Consider the following 14,680-nt stretch of genomic DNA (forward strand, 5'->3'; position numbering starts at 1 on the left):
ATGATGGCTAGTAGCCATCAATAGCCCTTTTCTTCTCTGTGAATTTGTCCAATTCTCTCTTAAAGCCGTCCAAGTCTGCGGCCAATGCTACCTCCTGCGAGAGCAAATGCCAACTAGATGAAGACTTGGGCAAGGTCCCGGTTTTCAAGCTGATGTCTTACTTGAATTTTACCGTAAATAGCCTCGAGAAGTTGCTTATAAGCGGAGGCCCTGTTACCCAAACGCTCGTTATATGAAAATTTACTTATCCAAACACAAGGAATCAGTACCAAAACCTCACTACACACGCAGCAGATTCAGATGTCCAATCTGTTGGACCTTTGAGTTGTGTTGTAAAAAAATAAGCAGTCTTAAGTGAGCCTTATTTTTTGTTTTGCTGGTCTGCGGCAGTCATTTTGCCTGAAATTATGGTGGGGAGGAAGGGGGAGAGGTCGGACATGTAAGAGAGCATTTTTTTTCCTTCCATGCTTGCAAGGTTTCCCTGGTTTCTTCCCCATCATTTGGAGGTCAAAATTCTGTGGTCAAGAACAGATTTGAGATTTCCCCACGGGAATTAATGGAAATCGTCAACTCATCATGCAAATGCTCCAAACAATTCATTGAGAGCATATTATGTTTGGAAAGCGATCACTGGTTGTATCTTTGAAATAGCAGAAGGGTTCCAATCAAAATTAAAATGAAGAGAAGGCAGGAGTGACTGAACAATTAAAAAATAATTTCTATCCCATCCTCTTTTTGAAGATGGACAGGATGGAAAAGTGAAGCTGATAAACCACTCAGATTGGGTCACATTATTCATACAGGACCACCCAGAAAGGACTCTTTATAGCTCCAGACAAACAGCTGGGAGACACCAAATAAATTTTACCTAAGTTACAGTAAAAGAAAAAAGAGCAGATGGAGCTTCATCACCCTCTGCTGGCCAGCCTGGTCCAAAGAAAGCAGCCGCAGGCACAACATCGCCATTCCATTCTTTGATTAGGATGACACAGAAAGAACAGAACCAGTTGGCTGGTGACTTGGCCTGGTCAATACTGCTGCAAATCTTGGATGCGAGAGCTTTTTTTGTGTGGCGTCCTTCTGTCTCGAGAGACAATGGAGGGCACCTCCAGAGGTTAAGTCAAACCACTGGAGAATCAGAGCCTGCTGTGGCTGCAGAGACCGGTAACTCATAACTTCCTCCTGCATTGTTTTGGCTATGTTTGCAGCACCGAAGGGACCTCCCCAGGGTGCAAGCCTGGGCAGTATGTATGGAGGTCCTGGGATGCCCAGATGACAAGACCTCTCTCTCGGCCTCACTGATGGGATCCACAGGAAAGCAGGACAATGAGTTTGGCACCAGCTTGGCTGCAGGAGTTGCTGGAAGGAGGTGGACAAGGTGCAATCCAACTACCTTAGGGACTCCACTCCAGATCTGTGTGAGTTAACTCCTGAGCCTTTTCTTCTCCTGAGGATATCTTGCAGGGCTGCAGAGGTTTAGGGTCAGAGAGTTCCTTCTCCTAGATGGGCTTCGATCCCAGGTGGACGAGCTCCACCTGCCCCTCACTTCCCTCTACCACTCGTGCAGAAACCACAAAATCCCTGAGGATTCCCCACTACCGCCTGCTTTTAAAATGGAGCGACTACTGGGCTGGGGTGTAGTTTAGTTTCAATTATTTTATTTTAAAAAAATTAAAGACCTCCATGGCACAACTTCTTCCCAGCACAGTTAAGGGTTAGTTCTGAACAAGTACAATACAATTACAACCAATAAATTCAAAAGGAAAACAACAAAATAATAATAATAATAATCTAAATTTCAACAGATAAAAATAAAAAGGATCACTTCAAACAAGATTAAAAAAAACTTTTTCTTTTCTTCTTTTTAAAAAAACCTTTTTTAAAGTTAAGTTGCCAACAAGACTATCTGTATTGGCAATTGATTTTCCTGCCATCTAACACAATGCAGGGGGGGGGCGCGCGGTGAAACCAGGAAGTGCTGAGAAATCCTTTTAAAAAATGTGTTCTGATACAAGGTATACAGATGAGGTAATTTACAACACAGATGCTGTTAACAATCTGCAGTTTCCTCGCGCTCCTTTCAAGACTGCTGCTTGGGTGGGCAGCAAAACTGGCATTAAGCACGGAGAAGGAAATTTGCTTGCATCGCTCCCTGAATCAGAAACCTCCTGCTCTCCCCTCACCTTCTCATGATTTAAGGTTGGATGCTTACTGAAATTTGCACCCTGGGTGGGCTCTCCCCTCAACTGGTCTGCGACGTTAGGATACCCTTTAGCCCCATTTGCCAAGGAGGTGACAGGAGGGAAAATTATCGCCTGCTTGAAGAGGCTTTTTGTAGGTCTCTCCATGCCGTGCAAAGATGGACACAACATTTCTGAATGCTGAATATTTCACAGCCACCGACTGTTGCCAAGAAGAGGTTGTCTAGCGTGGGCCTAGCTTCCACATCTGCAGGAGGCCATCAACCACCACAATTCCCCACCAGAGTTTCCAATAAGCTACTGCCGCGTGAATTTTTAAGTCCGAACTAACTTTCCAAGGTGGTGGTGGGGAGGCAACGGAGAACGCAGCTCAGGGTCTCATGTTCTTCGCTATGCAATTCACTCATGCTTCGACCACACCCTCAAAAGTGTCACAACCCAGAAGAACAAAAACGGAGGGGAAAGCAAAGTTAATAAAAACAGGAAGAAATACGTGGTTACCTAACTCCGACCCCCAAAAGTTGCATATATTATTGAAAAATCAAGTGATCGGTGCTCCCCCGGAGGCAAACCACCTCTTGAAGTGGTTGTCGAACGAGGAGGCAACTCTGGAGGAAACGGGGAGGGGCTGCTGTGCCTCCAAGTCTCCCCCATCAGTGGTTTGAATCAGGCGCTGAGCAGCAGCACGCAGAGAGCCACCCCTCTCTCCATCCTAAACTCCGGCGCTGCCGAGGTGCAAAAGGAAAAACGTATGCCGAGGGTCCGGGCGATGCTTTGGCTTGTGAGATGCTTCTGGTAAGGCTTCTTAGCGCTGTTTGCTACTAGAACCAAATCTGTGCACGGTGCAAAATAGACAGTGAAGGAGAAGCGGCCTGACTCTGCCCACCCACCTACCCCCAAGCCCCCCGCTTCGTGGATTGGAGGGCCGCAAGCTGAGTTTTAAGAAGCATGGCGCTGGCTCAGGGAGAACCTCTGCACAGGAAACGTAAAACCTAACCTTTTGATAAATTAAAAAAAAAAAAAACAACCCCAACAGTTTTATTTACATCAAGGAATTCCAACACTGGATCTTTCAGCATAGGAAGGACAAGAGTTATATACACACACGCTCACAGGGGGAAGCAGATGCTCTCCACGGCTAGGGTTTCTGACAGGTCTACCATCTTGTTCTTTGCTCTCTTTTCCTTTCTCCATCAAAGTCTCGAGGCTGTTCGTTCCTCCCCCACCCCTCCGCTTTCTATTTACAAGACCACAAGTTAGGTTGAAAATAAAACGAAAAGCAAAAAACTAAACCCCAGCATTCAGCGGCACCTCTCGCCACATGGCACGCGAGAGGAAGGTGAGCAGGTGAATTGTCCCGCTGTCAGTTTGCATGGTCCAGTTTGGGCGGAACCAACCAGCCAACCAGAAGCTTGAGTTGCTTTTAGAGAGAGATACCCATTGAACAAACGCATTTCCAAAATAACAAACCGAGAAGACATTGATGGATCTTGCCAGGGGGCAGCGGGGAAGAGAGAGCGACTTATGGGAAGATGCTAAGACTCCTTTCAAGGGGGGAAAAGACAGCTTTCTTCTGACTTGGATCAGAAGCCTGAAAACTTCCAAACGAGGACACGTGCAAGGGGGGAGGTGCTGCCGGTGAGCCACGGGGGCTCCCAGGAGATGACCCCCTTCCTACACGGAAGCTGCCGTCCCACAAACCTTTAAAATATGTATTTTTGGTAGCGGAAACTCCTCCCACTCTAGCTGTCAATCGCAAAGAGGCAAAAACGACGCAACCACTGCTTAAAGACCTTCGTCCGTCCCGGCTGCCTTTTGAGGAGCACAACTCAGGAATTCCCAAAAGGGGGAGAAAGCGAAAGGTCCTTGCAAGTCTCACCCCTCACCCCATCCCTGACGCGGCATCAGCCAGCAGAAAGGAACGGGGGAAGAGGGAGAGCTTTCCGGTAAGAACCAAGACCCTTGAGATACACAGTCGTATCGCCTTGGATCTTACAAATAATAAAATGAACAGGGAAAGTGTTGGGGGTGGGGAGAATTGTCCACGAAATACTCCATCTGCAGATTTTGTCAGGGAACCCCCTGAGATACGAAAAGTTCAAGTAAAAAAAGGGGGGAAATCGGCCTATATATTTTTCTTTTTTTTATGACTGAACTACTATAAATCCACAAGCAACTGTTCAGACATAACTCCTCCAAAGCATTCCGTCCCCTCCCTTCTCCCTCCCCACAACGTCGGCCACAAGCGGCTGCTGTTGTCCTGGGGAAGGGGGTGGAGGAACGACCTCGGCCCCAACCCGGCTCTGGTCAGGCATCTGGGAGACGGGGTGTCCTCCTCTACTGCTGGGCTCCCGCGGCAGCTGGAACTGGCATACCTAGGGTGTTGGCAGTAGCTATCACAGGCGAGCCCGCTAGAGGCCCCAGGGGTGAAGACGTTGGCACTGAAGAAAGCCCTAGATGGGAAGGAGAAGAGTGTTAGGGCAGCGGAGGGGGCAGTTTCGCGTCAGAGCATGGGGTCAGTGGCCCTGTCAGAACCCAGCACCTTCGGGCCACCGCAGAAACGCTGGCTAACTCACTGCTGAACACATAAGCCAGCCACACAGAGAAAGCATGAAGGTAAAGGTAAAGGGACTCCTGACCATTAGGTCCAGTCGCAGACGACTCTGGGGTTGCGGCGCTCATCTCGCTTTACTGGCCGAGGGAGCCGGCGTACAGCTTCTGGGTCAGGTGGCCAGCATGACTAAGCCACTTCTGGCGAACCAGAGCAGCGCATGGAAACACCGTTTACCTTCCCGCCGGAGCGGTACCTATTGATCTACTTGCATTTTGACGTGCTTTCGAACTGCTAGGTTGGCAGGAGCAGGGACCGAGCAACGGGAGCTCACCCCGTCACAGGGATTCGAACCGCTGACCTTCTGATCAGAGAGCCCAAGGCTCAGTGGTTTAACCCACAGCGCCACCCACGTCCCTTTTGGGAGTCCTGGCACTTTGAAAGCATGTGGGGGAAATGGCACTGGCACTTGGGCTCTGTCTTTCGTGTATCTGTGTTCCGAATGCTTTCCGGAAGCTGATTTGGCCACAGTTCATTGTGGGAAAGCGGCATACAGTGGACGTTCGGGCTGCGAACACGATCTGTGTGGGATGCATGTTTGCAACCCGCGTCTGCGCACGTGCGTGTTGCGATTCAGCGCTTCTGCGCATGTGTGACCGCTGAAACCCAGAAGTAACCCGTTCCGGTACTTCCAGGTTTCAGCAGTCCGCAACCTGAAAAAAACACAACCTGAAGCGTCTGTAACCCGAGGTATGACTGTATAATTAACACTCAAATCAATCAACCAAATTAATGCAAACAGCTGGAACAGTGCGGTTTAAAGCATTTCCCAGACCGTACCACCTCTGGCTGTGGGGTGAGGCTCGCCCAGCAGAGGCCCAGTGGCCCATGCAGACACGAGTGTGGCCGATTGTGGACCCACCTGACAACATACTGGCGCTGCTGACGGGGGTGCTGCTGCCCGGCATGTTGGTTGAGCTCATCCGAGCCTGGTCCTTCACTATGGGGTCTGCAAAACACAAACAAACCAGGCATCTCGATTAGAAGAGGGGGTGGATGCACTCCCGTTATTTCTGCATCACACATATTGCATGCCATTCAGCTGATTAGATCTGGGTGATATATTGGTAAATTGTCTGAAACCAGTATGGCAATACTGGTTTCAGACATTATGAGCTGGAAATGCATTGCGGTGGCTGGGAAGCCACGATGTAATCCCTGCCCAAATTGCCTGCAGACGGTGGGGATGAAGAAGCAGCAGAGATACATTCCATACTGCACAATACATCAGCACACTGTGGTATTTAGCTGCTGGTATATCACAATGTTGAAAACCAGGTATCGCCCAGCCCTACAGCTGGTGATCACAGGTTTCATTTATTTAAGCAGGGAAGTCTCCAGCCACGGAGGCTGTGAAGAGAAGCTGGAATATGGATGGGAAGGCCTGGCAAGAGTCCCACGTCACACATGCAGCCTTGCATATTGGGATGGCAAGTATGGCTGGAGATGCAGCTTGGTGGTCAGGGTTTGGGCATGACAACTGCTGAATTACTCTCTGTTTCCTAACAGGTATAGTTCACACAAGTTGCAGAACCCAGGTTTTGTTGGTAGGTGTGGAAAGCCAGGGCTGCTGCAGCGCAGAGAAATCTCATCCCTGAGCTGGAGGTTATCCGGATGGAGGGAAAGAAGGCAAGGCAAACTGTTTGCCTCCTCTTAAAAACATCCCTCATCAGGATGGCAACTCACTGGTAGATCAATTGCGGAGTGTGATTTGGGACTGGTGGGATCTAAGCAGGTTTCACTATACCCAAGAGAGCTTCCCACTGGCGGGGAAGGGAAAGGGGGAAGCAAAATCTCCAAACACTTTTATTCCCACAAGCCCTTGTGACAACAGGACATATACAGGACGAGTCCTTTAAAAGAGTAAACATGTTCCATGGGGGCCTCTTTTAAAAGACTCACCCTGTAATATTGAGACACAAAGCAGCATCTTGCCTGACAGTCAAGAGGCAGATTCTTCATGAATGTGGAATATTTTCACAAGAACTGCAGGATTCAGCTGGGCTGTTTGGGAAACTCAGGGATGGGAGGGAACGGTCAGCTTATATTCTCCCACCTCCTTTTACTGCCCCAAATCAAGCTCTGCTCCGATGAGATTTTGCCATATGCAGCTCACAGATTTTGAAGTTATTTTGTGTGCCACCGCCAACATGGCTTTTCAAGGAAGGAGAAACGGGCTCAGGGTGCCCTTTCTGGTGCACCTCTCCCTCCTCCCTGACCTTTGCCCCTTTGAAAGTCTGAAAAGCTGAGCCAGACTCACAGAAGTAAGGGTGCTCCATGGCTTCTCTCGCTGTCAGACGGGATTGGTGGTCGTATCGCAGCAACTTGTCCAAGAAATCCAGGGCCTCAGGGCTGACCAAATGCTGATTCTCGCTGTGGACGAAGCGCTCCCATCGCTTGCGGGAATGCCTATGAGCCAGGCGGGGGGGAGAACACAGAGTGAATGGATGAGTCCCCCTTGGACAGCCTCTGTTAACCTTACCAGCATACAAGTATTTCTGCATGTTGTCAGCGACTCTTAAGAATGGAAAGAGGAACGCACACAAGTAACTCGAAGTCAAGTTGCCTGCCATTTCTATAGCGCCTTACAAAGCAGTTTCAGCACTGCATCGTTTTGGAGATGCAAGTGGAAGGAAGCGAAAAGGAAATGTCCCTTCCAAACCACTAAATAGACAAAAAGAGAAGACATCTCAAGGCAGCCCTGTCTAGGGAAGTTTTTAATGTTTGATGCTTTATTGTGTTATTTTATGTGTTGGAAGCCGCCCAGAACGGCCGGAGCAACCTAGTCAGGTGGGCAGTGAACTATTATTATTATTATATTATTGGTTTATGGAACTGGGGAGGGGATGGCCTCAAAAAGTTTGGGAACCACTGTGTTAAACCAATCTCATCTTACCTGCCCAAGATGTCGTTGAAACGGGGGTCAAGCTCAATGTTGTATTTGTCAATGTAGTCGTACAGGTCTTCTGTCCCGAGCACCTTAGCTATTCTCACCAACTGTGAACAGAAGGCGTAAGCCAGCATGTGGAAGAGTAGCGGCTGGGAGACGGAGCAACGAATCGGGGAGGCCTGCTGTTCAAGTCTTGCCTCTGGCATCATCTCGCTTTGGGCAAAGCACTCTTCCCTCTTGGCCTCAGTCCACCCACCAGCCCGCCAATATCGTGAACAACATTACTGAGTCCCCTTACAGGGTCACTGTAAGGATCACAGCTAGGTAATAAAGGCCAAGCACTCTAAACCCTTCAAAGCACTATATGAGTGTTAATTATAATGACAACTTGTCTTTATATTTTCAGATATTTATGTACTGCCCTGTGTACAAGCCACAGGATGGTTGACAACAAGCAAATGGGATTTTTAAAAAAATCCATAAAGCAACTAATGCTTTTAAAAAAACAAGTAGCAAATCAATAAGGAACAGCTGCTAATAGCAGCAGCCATCAGGTTTCTCCTTCTCCAAATGACTGCTGAAAAAGATGTGCCTGAACTCTAGAGAGACGGGGCAAAATGTACTTCATTAAAGAGCGAGTTCTCTAAATTCACACAAAGAGCCTCCCTGTGTCAGCCACAGAATAGGCCCATGTGACACCAAGTGCCATTAAAAAACCTTACACGGGAACACCAATCTTGACTTTGGTGAAATGTGATTTCCCCAAATAAGCAGCTTCAGCTGGAAGACAGTGATCACAGCCACTTCAGGCACCAGGAGGTTAACTTCCCCCATGGCAGAAACACGAGCTTCTCGGGGCAGTTGTGAGATATGAGAAAACAGGATATGATCACTGTCATCCGCCCGACAATCCCTGGCAGCTGCTCTTCATTTCCCCACTGAGAGTATTTGCAGGGCAAGTCAAGAGCAGTGGCGTCGCAAGGTAGGGGCGGTATACCCTGGGTTCCACGTCTGGGAGGGTGACAAGAAGGCACCCAGTGGGGTGCTTGCCCAGGCGCAGAGGCGCGAGCAGCCATCGCGCCGCCACAGCCGCATGTGGAGGATCCTCCGTTTGCAGCTGCAGCCGCGAGCAGAGGATCCCACCACCGTCTGTACAGCTCTCGGGCAGCGCCGGTGGCAAACCGCTACGCACAATGCATGCGCGGTGTTGCATGCATGCGCTGTGTGTAGCGACGCTGCACGTGTGCTGTATGTAGCGGTTTGCCACCAGCGCCGTACGGACGGTGGTGGGATCCCTCCTCCCTGGCTCGCTGTAAGCGGCTCCTGCTTTGCCACTTTGCAGCGAGCCAGGGAGGAGTGGATGGGAGCCATGGCTCCCGAGAAGACGAGCTGCGCAGCTTTGCCAGCGCCCCAGCAAAGCGGCATGGCTCTTCCCTCTTCCTCCGACGGCTCGGGGTCCTTGGGAGTTGCGGGCGTGGGGGAGCAGACACATAGGAAGGGGCGGCGGACCTTCAGTGCCTGCCCACAACTCCCAAGCCTACCCCGAGCTGTCGATGTGGGGGGAGGGTGTGACAAGAAATATTCCACACTGGGTACCACCTGGGCTTGCTACGCCTCTGGTCAAGAGATCTGTTAGGCAAGCAAGCCTTGGATGAACATGGGCTAGCATTAGACTGACATACTCAGAGCACACCCAGTGACGTCTAAATCTTGAGTCTGGCTTAGCCGAATACCACCCATGTACATTGCTTCATGTCAGCTTGCAGCCAATACGTGCTAGCTAAAATCTACTGGAAACCACAGAAACCAGATTGAAAGAGAAACTGAATTTTATATCTGTGACCCATGGTAGTACCATTCATACGTGCAGGTCCTAACTGGAGTTGGCGGCGATCAAATGAGAAACGTACATGTGAGCCAATCCAGTGAATTCTTGATTTTTCCATCCCCTGGGAAGCTGAGAACATGCAGAGCGCAAAAGTCACAGAGGAAGAGAAAGCCCTGTGCCTGAACATCACCATCCTATCTCTTTCACTCTCTCTCTCACCTGATCATAGTTATCATGACCATGGAAGAAGGGCTCCTTTCGGAAGATCATGCTGGCGAGCATGCAACCCAAGCTCCACATGTCCAAACTGTAGTCGTACATCTGCAAAGGAAGCAAAAGCAGGCCCATCGGTCTGGTGCACTTAGCAGGCGTGAAAGGGGCAAAAAGAACACTGCAAACCAAGCCCTGTTGCGTGTGAAAAATACATCCCCGTGACAAGTTGACAGCAACCAGCTTGGCACAAAGAAAATACACACTACAGGGTAAGGAGTCCCTGTAGTTCTTCAGGGGTTACTCAAATCTGAATGTTCACCGGAAGGATTGGACTCTCCTTCACTGGAGGTTTTTATGGCTGGTTGGCCACCTGTCGTGGATGCTTTAGTTGAGATTCCTGCATTGCAGAGGGTTGAACCCGTCCAATTCTACGATTCCGTGTTAGTGGAACCAGGCAGAGGGCCTTCTCGGTAGTGGTGCCCGCCCTGTGGAACGCCCTCCCATCAGATATCAAGGCAGTACAGTGGTACCTCAGGTTACAGATGCTTCAGGTTAGAGGCGCTTCAGGTTACAGACTCCGCTAACCCAGAAATAGTACCTCGAGTTAAGAACTTTGCTTCAGGATGAGAACAGAAATCGCGTGGCAGCAGCGCGAGGCCCCACTAGATAAAGTGGTACCCCAGGTTAAGAACAGTTTCAGGTTAAGAACAGACCTCCAGAACGAATTAAGTTCTTAACCCAAGGTACCACTGTAAACAACTATCCGACTTTTAGAAGACATTATTGTATTTTAATATTTTGCTGGAAGCAGCTCAGAGTGGCTGGGGAAACCCAGCCAGATTGTGGGGTATACATTATTATTATTATTATTATTATTATTATTATTATTATTATTATCTGAAAGGAGCCCTGTTTAGGGAAGTTTTTAATGTTTGATGCTTTAGCGTATTTTTAATATTCTGCTGGGAGCCATCCAGAGTGGCTGGGGAAACCCAGCCAGATGGGTGGGGTATAAATCATAAAGTGTTGCTGTTGCTGTTCTTTCAAGGAACAACACCCAAGAGAGAGAAGCAGATTCATCTTCTGAGACAGAGCTGCTGTGACCACTGCCATGTTACAAACAGGGACGATCCATTCAGGCCCAGAGACTGGTCCATTGGGAAGAATGGGGCACTTCCCCACCAACCTCAATCTGCATCCAAGCCAGCCCCAACTTGCCTGCCTGCTTTCTGGCAACCAGAGGGAGGCAATGGGCGTCACCTTCTTCCTCTTTAGTGTCAGTGCTGACCTTGCAGAACTCAGCGAGGAGGAGCGCGGTGCAGGCAAAACCAGAATTAGATGACTCTGGCTCCACCTGCTGGCAGCCTCCTGCCTTACACCCCTGCAAGCCCCAGATGGGCAGCAGCCAGCACTCTTTGGAGCAGAGTAAACGAAATGAACCCTCCATCAATTCCACACCCAAACTGAAAGCTAAATAGGTAAGGATGCAGTTAGCACCAGGGGTGTCTAAAATGAGAATGGAAGGAAATGCAGTTCTACCAGGAGGGGAAGGGGGAAAGAGAAACGTTCAACTGATTTTTCTAACCGTAGGGCTGGACGCGCAAGTACTTGAGCCCGCTTGTGTTAATTGTTTGTGCTGCTTTTCCACAAACCTGATTATTTCTGTAGCTGGGACACAGTTACCTGATAATCTACGAGGAGCTCTGGGCCTTTGAAGTATCTAGAAGCCACTCGGACATTGTACTCTTGGCCAGGATGATAGAATTCAGCCAAACCCCAATCTATTAGCCGGAGCTAAAAAGGGAAAAGGGAAAGGAGATTGAGGAGGAGGAGAAACCTCTTTGCCTTGGCCTGCATCTTCCAGTGACTGTGCAGATTGCTTGCTGCAGGAAATAACAGCATCAGAAATAAATGGAATGTTATAAAATGATGCGAAGATTTAATTGAGCGGAAGCGCAAAACGTAACTGACACCATCTGGCGTGGTCAGGGACAAAAATAGTGCAATCGAACTATTGAACTGTGAGTGAGAGGGAGGAGTAGGAGGGCAAAGGATAATTCTGCTCTGATGAGTAGCCAAGGCCTGGAAAATAGGAGTCAAACCACCAAAAAGCAGTGTTTCTCAGATGAAAGATCAATAATTACAGCAATGAATAGCTTCGGCTCAAAGTTCACACAAGGGTAAATTAGACGAGCAGGCTGGGGGGAAGAGAAAAATACAAAACGGAAGAAACGGGAAAAAATCAATTTGACCCTTGAAGAGTTGAAATGGGAGCTGCAGAAAACATCCCTCTTCCTTCTCGGCTCACCACGCACCAGTCTTTGCCCAACCTGGTGTCCTCCCCAATGTTATGGACTACAACTCCCATCAGTCTCAGCCAGGACAGCCAATTCTCAGGGGCTATGGGAGCTGTAGTCCAAAATGTCCAGGAGGAACCACGTTGGGGAATCCTGCTGTACAATATCTCTGCTCCTTGCCGATATATTGTGAACTGAGATCTACAGATGAATAGTGTGCCAATTTAATAAATAGTGATAATAATAAAAATAACAGTATCTTTAACATTTTACATTGTACCTTGAAATGAGTGGTCATGTTTTTCCCCGAACGACAACCCAACCACCATCACCAGCCTCCCCTTGTGAGGTGTAGCCACAAGGAACATACCTTATAACTTACTCTTAGTTCACAAAGAATGGTGGTGAAGTCCAATAGGCTTGACCAGTATCCTGTATGAACCAACTCTGTTCTGGGACATGCTCCAGAACGCGTGCAAAACGACAGGGTTCTGCAGCACATACCCAGAGCAGCTTTGGTAGGTAAAGTACTCAATGAAGGTAAAACGTCTGAATGCCAACAGGAGTTTTGCAGAAGCTAAATGTGCAAGATTTCACTCCTACCTTCCATACTAATCTCTTTTTGGAAATCTCTTTTCCACTCCTGCTACTAACAGGCCACAAACACACACAACAGCAGCAGCAGCAACAGCAGCAGCAGCAGCAGCAGCAGTGCACCAGAGGAATTTTGCTTCCGCCACAATTAAATCCCGACTAGAAACAGAGGACAAAGACCCCCAAGCCTTACCTTTCTGTGTTCATGGTCAATCATGACGTTGTGGGGTTTGACGTCTCTGTGCATTATCCCCATACTGTGGCAATAGTCCAGGGCCTGGGGAAAAGAGGCATGTTGATCACGAACAAGAGCCTAAGAACATCAGAACAGGCCAGCGGCCCACCTAGTCCAGAATCCAGCTCTCACAGTGGCCAACCAGATGCCCGCGGGCATCAGAGATCAGATCCCCACCTCGCTCGTTTTAACTTTCTCTGTATGAAAATCTGCATGGTGCTTTGCAGCCCTAAACAGAGCCTTCCCAAAGGTCGCAGGAACGGAATCAAACGGCAAGAGTGCCAGTTGAGTGGGGAGACAAAGACTTTTCACAAGGGAATGTCAGATGAAGAGTTCCCAATAGCTGGTTGAAAAGGAAGGGAGCTAATTAAACCTCCCTCAAGAGGGAGTTGCACAACTTACAACACCACAAAACAGAAAAGGTCTCAAGTTCCAACCAGAAATGCTTGTGACGCAGGTGGGATGCTAAATAAGGCTGCAGAGGCTGACTGGAGTGGGCAGGTAGGATTGTATGAAAGTTAGCCCTCCTTCCTATTGAAAGCCTCTCAGATTGCCACGTTACTGGAAGCTACAGTAGGTAGCTGTGCTGTGAAGCAGGAGTGGGGAAGATGTGGTCCTCCAGGCACTGTTAAATTACAACCGCCGGAAGCCCCAGTCACCATGCATGGGCAATGGTCAGGGATTATGGGAGTTGGAGTCCAACAACATGTCAATGAGCACAGGTTCCCCACACCTGAGTAACTGGGAATGTTGGGAGAGGCCAAAAGCTTCAGCAGCATCTATTGCCAAGCCTGCCCCATTGCCCTATATGTAAGGCATCAACTTCCTAGCTCCAAGGCACTGGTCTTCAACTGCTGGGGATTGGGACCTGCTAGTGGGTCATGGCCTGATCCAAGGCAGGTTTTGCCTACAGGAGCACCACCACCCTGCAAATATATGGTAGAAGGTTAAGAACTGGGTTCCCAAATGCATGCTTGAGTTAAAAGTGAGTCCTGGGCCTGGAAAAAGTGGAAGGGGTTTCAATCAGCGTTAGAACCTCAGATATTTAAGTTCATCGCCAAATGGCACCTTAAACCTAGGTTATGTTCGCCACAACGGAATGTCTAGGCAGCATTATTTTACTGCAGTGGGGTTTATTATTATCATCATCATCATCAATTTCATTTCTATACCGCTTTATATCTTGAAGAAAAATCTCAAAGTGGTTTACCACACATTAAAACATTGAGACAGTCCAGAATAAAACAAATTCAACCTTCAAGGATTATATTTCAGAACCTTCTCTAAGTGGCATTTTGCTTTCCCCATATTGATCTGCCTACTTAATTTATATCGCTGCACCATGGCAGAAGTACTCTAGGAAGGCAGGTGTGGTGTAGAGGTTAAGAGTGTCAGACTAGGACCTGGGAGATCAGGGTTCAAATCCCCACTCAATCATGAAGCTCGCTGGATGACCTTGGAGTCAGTCGCAGCCTCTTCGCCTACCTCACAGGATCGTTGTAGGGATTAACTGAGGAGCAGGGGTAAATCTTGCACTCCTTGGAGGAAAAGGTGGGATGTCAATGCAATGAATAAGCTCTTTTGCTTACCTGCATAAGAAATCTGGAGGGGCCAGAGGCAGACGGAGATGTCTGCTGAACAAAATGGCATCTAGAGATCTCCATGTCATCACAAATGGACCTACACCAGTCGCAAAACGCGCCTAGCTAATTTTGAACACTGATTTCAACCATGTGCATGTTAAGAGGATGCCATAGGCTGCACCAAAGACCTCAAAGGGCTCTTGGGCTTACGCTCTGCAACCCTGCTCT

General features: G+C 48.7%; 1 protein-coding gene across 2 annotated transcripts in view; it reads right to left on the reverse strand.

Moving 5' to 3' along the window:
- Positions 1 to 1,636: 1,636 nt before the first annotated feature.
- Positions 1,637 to 14,680, reverse strand: part of CSNK2A1 (casein kinase 2 alpha 1) — a 47,621-nt gene continuing 34,577 nt past the window's right edge. For both annotated transcript variants that reach the window (XM_083618993.1, XM_083618994.1), the window contains 7 exons: positions 12,828 to 12,911; positions 11,427 to 11,537; positions 9,750 to 9,851; positions 7,709 to 7,809; positions 7,073 to 7,221; positions 5,675 to 5,761; positions 1,637 to 4,654 (listed from right to left, as the gene is read on the reverse strand). In XM_083618993.1, the coding sequence (XP_083475119.1) occupies positions 4,539 to 4,654; positions 5,675 to 5,761; positions 7,073 to 7,221; positions 7,709 to 7,809; positions 9,750 to 9,851; positions 11,427 to 11,537; positions 12,828 to 12,911 (750 nt within the window). In that variant the 3' untranslated portion in view covers positions 1,637 to 4,538. The remainder of the gene's footprint in view (positions 4,655 to 5,674; positions 5,762 to 7,072; positions 7,222 to 7,708; positions 7,810 to 9,749; positions 9,852 to 11,426; positions 11,538 to 12,827; positions 12,912 to 14,680) is intronic.

Source organism: Podarcis filfolensis (assembly GCF_964270895.1).
Source record: "Podarcis filfolensis genome assembly, chromosome: 6".
Classification (NCBI taxonomy): domain Eukaryota; kingdom Metazoa; phylum Chordata; class Lepidosauria; order Squamata; family Lacertidae; genus Podarcis; species Podarcis filfolensis.